Source organism: Saccharomyces eubayanus, chromosome VIII, assembly GCF_001298625.1.
Source record: "Saccharomyces eubayanus strain FM1318 chromosome VIII, whole genome shotgun sequence".
NCBI lineage: Eukaryota > Fungi > Ascomycota > Saccharomycetes > Saccharomycetales > Saccharomycetaceae > Saccharomyces > Saccharomyces eubayanus.
The window spans coordinates 694,732-702,658 of NC_030983.1; the positions used below are offsets into that span (position 1 = coordinate 694,732).

Consider the following 7,927-nt stretch of genomic DNA (forward strand, 5'->3'; position numbering starts at 1 on the left):
TACAATTTTTAACGTATGGTTTAATTTCGTGAGAAAAATGTCGAAGAATAAGATGTTCATAAATTGTTTTATTTGCGGTTTATACAGCTATATATTTTCAAACTGTATATTTACTCTACTTGTCTCACGGTCTTCTATTATACTGGGTTTGTAAAGCATCAACTTGCTGCTGCAAAGATTGTAAATTACCCAATATATCGCTTGAATTGGATCTATTTGTATCAGTATACAATGGAAACTGTTGTTGTTGTTGTTGTTGTTGTTGCACTTGCTGCCCTAGCATACCGTAATTAGGTTTGTTTGCTTGGTTGTGTATATCGCAGTTGTTAAACTGGGATTGCCCTTGATGCTGTTGTTGCATTTGGGTTAACTGTCCCCCATATATTGGTTGTTGTGAGTGAGGATGTTGCTGCTGTTGATTAATCATCGAATAATTGCCATTGTATGTCTGGTGTGATTGACTAATGTTCATTGGTGGATTACCACTTGTCATATTAGGCTGGAAAGAACTCAAGTTATTACTAACGTTATTAGAATTTCCATTAATATTGGAGGCAGTTAGTGGAGTGGAATTAGGTGATGGTGAGGTGGAAAGCAAAGACTGGAAGTAATTATTGGCAGCATTCTGGGGTGACAAGAAGTTTGGAGAATGTACATTTGGTTGATTTGAGTTTGTGTATGAATTTTGAGTGGACAACATGTTATTTGGCTTCGGCATGTCAAGGTATGAATGTTGGGGAGAAATAATGGCTGGCCGTTGTTCATGCTGCTGCTGGATCCGCGGAGGTGGGGGTGGTGGAAGGTGGTGAATTTGCTGTTGGTTATTGTTATATGTGTGCTGAGGAGATATCATCGATTGTTGGTTATTAGAATATGTATTCTGTGGAGAAATCATAGTTGATTGGTTTTTAACAAACGAGTTTTGAGGAGAAACCAAGTGTGGTTGTTGGTGTTGTGAAAACGTATTTTGAGGAGAAAGCGCGTTTGATATTTCCACTTTTGGCATCGATATAATATTCCCGTTGTTGATTCGAATATTGTTAGAATATGTGTGCTGAGGAGATATATTTGATAGCTCGATTTTTGGTTGAGGTGTACCGGTTGTTTGGTAAGATTGTTGTTGTTGTTGTTGTTGTTGTTGTTGTTGTTGTTGTTGTTGTTGTTGTTGTTGTTGTTGTTGCGGTTGCTGCTGCTGGTTACTTTGAGAAACAATAATGTTAGGGGAATTCACAAAATGACCTGTAGGTTGCGGAGAAGGATACTGATCCGCGAATTGCCCTTGAAACATTGAAGGTGTCGTGCTATTCACTGAAGGTGACAGATGTTGTTTCATCAAGTAGTTTGCCGAGCCGGTGGCGGTAGGTTTCAAAGGCTGAAGCCCTCCAGAGTTTACCATTGTATCAGGTGCATTCGTGGATTGAATGGATTGAGGTTGTTCTATATGGTTCCGCATCAAGTAATTTGCTGAACCAGTTGCTGTTGGTTTCAAGGGTTGTAAGCCAGTTTGAATGGTTTCATTGTTTGGAGTTAATCCTTGGTTGTATTCTTCTCGCAATAAATGATTAGCAGAACCTGTTGCAGTTGGTTTCAAAGGTTCTAATGGCACTTGCAGTGGAACACCGTTGTTGTTAGCATTATTGTTTGGCCGATTATTACCATTTTGCAAAAGTGCGGATGACATTGGTAGTGACGCAGAATCCACGGTCTGAATTTGTTTGAAATGGGATAATGAGTCCTTCATATCCTCCAGGACTTTCTTTTCCTCTTCAGTTTCTTGTTGTTCGCTCGGTAAGCTTGAGACTAGCCCACTATTTTGTCTCCCTTTGTATAGTCTCTTCAATAATTGGTCCATGGGCAATGTCAAGTCTAATGGGCCATTATTACTACGATTTTGATCTCCATCTTCATTTTCGCCAATCGGTTTCTTTGGCTCGTTGACATTATTGGATGATTTTTGGCTTGGATTCGGAGGATCTTGAAACGTCACATGCTCTGAAAATCTAACTTTCTTACTCTTAAAGTTTGTGTTTTTAACTCTCCTTCTGAGTCTTTTTCTTATTGTTGTACCAGTTAGTAACAGTGAAGCAAATGAATCGAAGTCGACCTTTTGATCACCCGCTTTGTTATTGTTATCATCATCTTCTACTTCTTCGTAAACCTCCTCGTGATTGTCACTGCTCAAAATAGGACGAGGTTTAGGTATAGGTGCCTTCTCTAAAATCATTCTTCTTACGGGTAAAATGCCATGGATAATAGCTCTAGCAATAAGCCTCAGAACAGCAAAGAATTGACCGATATTCAATGCATTTTTGCAACTACGGAAGATTTCCATTATTCTTTCTTTAATTTGCTGAGATAAATTGAAATTGGATAAGAATCTGAAAACGTCATTTAATTTGACTAATTTCCCATGTGTTCTCAGACATATATAGTTGTACCATCTTAAATATGTCCTTATTTCTTCGCGTGTAAGTTGGTTTTGTGACAGAGACAACGGGACTTGCATATCCTCAGGTGTCTCTGCATAACCATCACCTCCAGAAAGATTTTGCACTTCTGCATGATCTCCCTTTTCAGGAGAACCCAATTGGAGTGCGGAATTAGCTCCTGCGGTTGGAAGATTATTTCTGTAGGATAAAGACGTATCGCTCTGACTTCGTGAACCTTGATCCCAGAAATTAGAATCGCGTGGAGCAGAWGTGTTCACACCAAAGTCGAAAGATACACTGGGTGGACCCAATCCATTGGATTGTTTCCTTTCTGTTTGATCCCCGTTGCCTAAGTCCAATCCTGGAACATTGAGCCAATCAAAAGACATACTCAGTTCGCATGTAAGACTTATTGTGTAACGCTATGATGTATATAAACAGCCGACCAAACGAGAAAATGCTGAACACCTAGATTACTTCACTATTGCTAGCGTTTTGTCCCCTTCTATTCAAATTTTGCTTTCTCCTCTAATAGGGGCAATTCCCTTTTGTTTTCGCCAGTTCGCGAGAAAGGCTCTGGTATAAATCATCGAATATGAAGAGATGAATTGAAAAAATAATGTTATAGTATATTATATATGAATACAGATGCGTAAGCTAATGCAGTTTTTGGCTATTGCCCTTTGGTAAAGTATTGTCCCTTTCCAGTTCAAGTACACCCATTTTTTTGGTGTTTGGTTTGTGTACCGATTGTTGTTTTAGTGGTGCTTCCTTTGCGGTCTTGCGTGTTGATGATGATGTTGCCCTTGCTCGCAATGGCCTCTTTCTATAGTCAGTCTTGTCATTCAGAACATCATCAATTACCCCATCTACAGGAATATTGAAAAATTGCTTCTCGGTCTCTAAAGCGTAGTCCAGTGGCTTATTTGCACAATCGTAAAACGCTTCAAATGCTTTTCTGCCACCATAAACTCGTTTGTATTTCCTGTCCATGGATGTAGTCTTCTTTTTCTTCGTCAATGTCCTCTTGTTCTCTTCGATTGAACCGTCTACCTTTTTCTCCCTTTCCTTGTCCTTCACAAGTTGCTCTTGGGGCGTTATAGAATCATTAGCAATTTTATGAAGCGAACCATAATCGTGCATATTGACAGAGGGGTCGGTTCGTCGGCTGGTATTAGCCTTTTCGGTACCATCTAAAAAATTAGACCCCATGATACGTATTTTAGTTCTTTTGCCCTTTTTCACATCCTGTAGATAGTCTGAAAGACTGTATTCCGCAGTGTTGCCATCCTTAGCGTATTCTTTGGATGTACACTCCCGCAGGTATTCCTCTTCCAGTTGATTGACATTCCGCTTATCTGATTGAACTTGCATTGCGAGAAAATATTTTAGGAATTCTGCTGTGTATGTCTTATTGTACTCCTCGAATACAGGTTCTCTGAATGTGTATGTGTATTGTGATACTTGGCTATCGATTTCAGTGTTTGGATCGCCCAACGCACTATCCGGTTTGGTTAATAGTTGATTGATATCAATTGCCTCTCCATGTGGAATGGCAGTTTTGTTTGATGGTGTGATACAGTCCATATTAACCTCTTTACGCATGACTGAATCGATATCAACCATTGAGAAAAAGGCACAGTTCTGCGGTAGTTCATTTATACCCATTTGTTGACAAAACATGGCCCTTGTCCATATATTACTAATCTGTAAAGCCATAGCAGCCCTGTATTTGTCCTTTTCACTGACCAAAAATCTAATTTCATCATGGATGGAAATACAGAGTCTGGCGTCAAGGCTGTATTTCTTGATGATATATTCCATAGAGCAACAAAGCAAATGCAAATAGTCAACACCAGATGACTGGATAGCCCAATTAATTCTCGAAGGTAAAAAGGAATTCGCCCTTAAATTCTTCTTCATGAGAGAATAGGTAATACCACAACCTAGGACCGGAGTCCTTGGAGTTTCTTGTTCGGCGATGCTTTCTAGTTTATTGAATAAGATTGATTCGGAGCCACCATACCAAAATTTCTTGAAAAGTTTCGATCTTTTCGTCTTACCCTTTGTATTTTCGTATAATTTATTAGCGATTTTTTTTGTTTCCTCGTCAGTGAGAGATGGGTTAAATCTTTTCAACAATTGACTAGCAAACCTAGCACCGGCACCATAAATTCTACCGTAATTGAAGATTTTAGCTTCATTACGAGAACAACCCAGGATTTGAGCCGTCTTTGTATGCAAATCTGTACCTTCATTTTTAGTACCTTCTAAGCACATCCAACCAATGGCGGTACCACCGTGAACATTAAAAATGGAATCTCCAACTAACGATGCGATCCACAGTTCTTCACTATCCACGTCTGCGCCAACGAAACAATAACCTGGAGGCGCCTTAACTTGAGTTTTCAATTCGGAACCTATTCTGTTTAACTTTGCGTTGGACGCAGTCAGCCAAGTATTTTCCACAGCTCTTCTAGTGACGGTACCCATGGGTACAATTTTTGGTATAATTATTGCAATGTCATCTGCCGAAGCACTATTTGGCAATGGTTTTGCTCTTAAAGAGCGGAATTCACTGGGGAATTTCGAGCTGGGCACGACGAATTGGGATTGGATTCTTTCCCTTGCGGACATCCAATATGAACCGGAAGAGTTGATTTGTAAAGCTTGATGTGCCAATTCCGATTCCGACTTCAGTACGCCCTTTTCGAAAAAATGATTGTACGATTTYGTCAAGAGATTTGTGCAATTAAAATCGGGTCCATTAGGGTGAGGCACTTTGAAAAGAACGTCCGTCGAGGTTGATAATGATGACGATCCTTGATCTCGCGATCGTATTTGCTCCTCTTCTTGGGATACACTATCTGCTAAGACATAGTTTTTTGCCTTGAACGCTTCTACTTGGTCCTGCGATGCTTTAAAGCACCATCCAGATTCCTTCGACCAGATCACGGGGGAGTTTTCCCAGGACAACTTGAATAAAATCGGAATGATTCTTGACTTGATAGTGACTTTCGGTTCTATGGTGTCCCTTGAAGGGAAAAGTTGCTTGTACCATTCCGGGAACCCGGGGAGTTTCTGACACTTCGCGGGAACGCCCTTTTTGGTCATTCTCAAAGGTTTGGATGCCCAGTCCAATTGTGACAACCACGGGTCCTTGCGATACGTGTCAGGTTGGTCTTTCAAGAGGACAATGTCCTTGATAATTTGGACGATCTTTGACTCTATTTCCACTTTGGATTGTTGGTACAGAGACTCCGAGCTGTCTAAGTACTTGTTCCAGTCATTCAACTTCGTGGGTAGGACACACTTGCTCATTGATTTCAGACCTGCAAACGAAACGGGATGGGGGCATTTCTTCAAAAAAACGGGGAAGATTTTATCAAACACTTGGCTGGTGGCCGTTACGTCGGTCGCACAATAGTTGACCAGTTTCTGGAAGTTTTCAATTATCGTCGATTTGTCCGTTGCTGCGAAGAAATCTCTATCGGCTTTATCCAGTTTGATTTTGCAGTGAAACTTTGCTACATCCTTCAACGAGTTCAGAGCAGACACGTTCAACCAGGGGTCGTCGTAATCTTCGATGGAGATCTCCGACTGCGCTTCTGTCTCTTGTTCTGTCTCCTTTTTCTTGTTATTTTTCATGAACATTGGACGCTGCCTGGAACAAAGCCCAAACGACGCAATATGCAGTGACTGAGTGTCCAAGAAAAAGGCCTTCGAGTCCTGGAAATTGTACTCTTCCAGGACCCGTGCCCTGTCGTACGCGACGTTGTGGCCAATGACGACCTGCTCTTTCCGCAACGTGTTCATGGGTATCAGCGCAGCAGGGTCCTCGCTGCCACATATGAATGGCGAGCACCACAAGTACCATGCCGTTGACGACAGGGCCGTGGCCAGCGTCGGATAGTGCGAGATATTGTACAGCGTCTCCACGTCGAACACAACCAGCTCTTCGTCCGGATACGGCACCTCGACAGGAGCCGCTCCAGGAACGTACTTGACCCAGCCGGGCTGGCGAAGCCATTGCGCCGGTCGAGGCACCATTTGTGTGAACTTGTCGCCACAAAAACTCTTGTAGGGTTCTGAATTGAACTGCCCAATCTTCTGGAAGTGCTCGTCCAGCGATTGACCCTGCAGCGGGGGCAGGGGAAACGCTATTGGCTCTGTGATGAGCGTCTTCTTCCCCCACAAACCGTGGTCCCTCAGCGACTGCTTCGACAGCTCTATAAGTTTGTCACCATGATCAGCCTCCTCACCACCTCCACCATTGCCAAACACCTGCCGGTGCAGCGACTCACCCAAGTACTGAATCCCCACGGGATTGATTCTGGGGGCCTCTGCGCTGCTCTTCTTCGTGGCGTAGCAGCGGCGAGACCACCGCAAACACGGCGGCGGCGGCAGCCGCCGCACAACTTGCACCAACCATCTAGACGTAACCATCGTGCTGCCCATGCTTGCCCCCCTGCTCGGCACCAACTAGCCCTCTAAAGCGTTCTTATGTAGCAATGGCCATTGTTGTTTACTGGTATCGGCCAGAAGCAGCCTTTTGGGGTCACCCGCCGCGGAGAGGGGGAAAAGCGGGCCACTCGATAAGAACTCACGCTATATCTGTAAGAACAATGGCAGTTGCAAAGAAGTTTTATTACTAACTCGCAAAGAGGACACAGAACACACACAGGCCACGCACCCAACGATACAGCATGTCCTCCGCTATCACTGCTTTGACACCCAACCAAGTAAACGATGAATTGAACAAGATGCAGGCTTTCATCAGAAAGGAGGCCGAAGAGAAGGCTAAGGAAATCCAGTTGAAGGCCGACCAAGAGTACGAAATTGAGAAGACTAACATCGTGAGAAACGAGACCAACAACATCGATGGTAACTTCAAGAGCAAGATGAAGAAGGCCACGCTATCGCAGCAAATCACTAAGTCTACGATAGCCAACAAGATGCGTTTGAAGGTCCTTTCCGCCCGTGAACAATCACTGGACGGGATATTCGAAGAGACCAAGAAGGAGTTGGCGGGTCTTGCCGGCAACAGGGACAAGTACAAGCCCATCTTGCAGTCATTGATCGTGGAGGCGCTCTTGAAGTTGTTGGAGCCCAAGGCCATTGTCAGGTCTCTTGAGAGAGACGCTGATTTGATTGAGTCCATGAAGGACGACATCATGCGCGAGTATGGTGAAAAAGCCCAACGTGCCCCATTGCAGGAAATTGTCTTGTCCACGGACTACTTGAACCCAGAAACCGTTTCTGGTGGTGTCATTGTATCCAACGCCTCTGACAAGATTGAAGTCAACAACACTTTGGAGGAGAGATTACAATTGTTAAGCGAAGAGGCATTGCCTGCCATCAGATTGGAGTTGTACGGTCCTTCCAAGACAAGAAAGTTCTTCAACTGATCGCCACCGCTTATATACCTACATACTCACATATACACTCTTAACAGACTTTTTTTTGTATGTTCCTCTTCCTTGGTGCAGCCCAGTATG

At 43.2% G+C, this 7,927-nt stretch overlaps 3 protein-coding genes across 3 annotated transcripts; 1 reads left to right on the top strand and 2 right to left on the bottom strand.

The window, feature by feature from the left end:
- Positions 1 to 124: 124 nt before the first annotated feature.
- On the bottom strand, positions 125 to 2,818 carry SCD5 (Scd5p; the record flags this gene model as incomplete). Its single annotated transcript, XM_018368141.1, has 1 exon — positions 125 to 2,818. The coding sequence occupies one exon, from the start codon at positions 2,816 to 2,818 to the stop codon at positions 125 to 127; it is 2,694 nt and encodes an 897-aa protein (XP_018219523.1).
- A 268-nt stretch (positions 2,819 to 3,086) lies between these two features.
- MIP1 (DNA-directed DNA polymerase gamma MIP1) lies at positions 3,087 to 6,887 on the bottom strand (the record flags this gene model as incomplete). Its single annotated transcript, XM_018368142.1, has 1 exon — positions 3,087 to 6,887. The coding sequence occupies one exon, from the start codon at positions 6,885 to 6,887 to the stop codon at positions 3,087 to 3,089; it is 3,801 nt and encodes a 1,266-aa protein (XP_018219524.1).
- A 248-nt stretch (positions 6,888 to 7,135) lies between these two features.
- Positions 7,136 to 7,837, top strand: VMA4 (H(+)-transporting V1 sector ATPase subunit E; the record flags this gene model as incomplete). Its single annotated transcript, XM_018368143.1, has 1 exon — positions 7,136 to 7,837. The coding sequence occupies one exon, from the start codon at positions 7,136 to 7,138 to the stop codon at positions 7,835 to 7,837; it is 702 nt and encodes a 233-aa protein (XP_018219525.1).
- Positions 7,838 to 7,927: the final 90 nt, after the last annotated feature.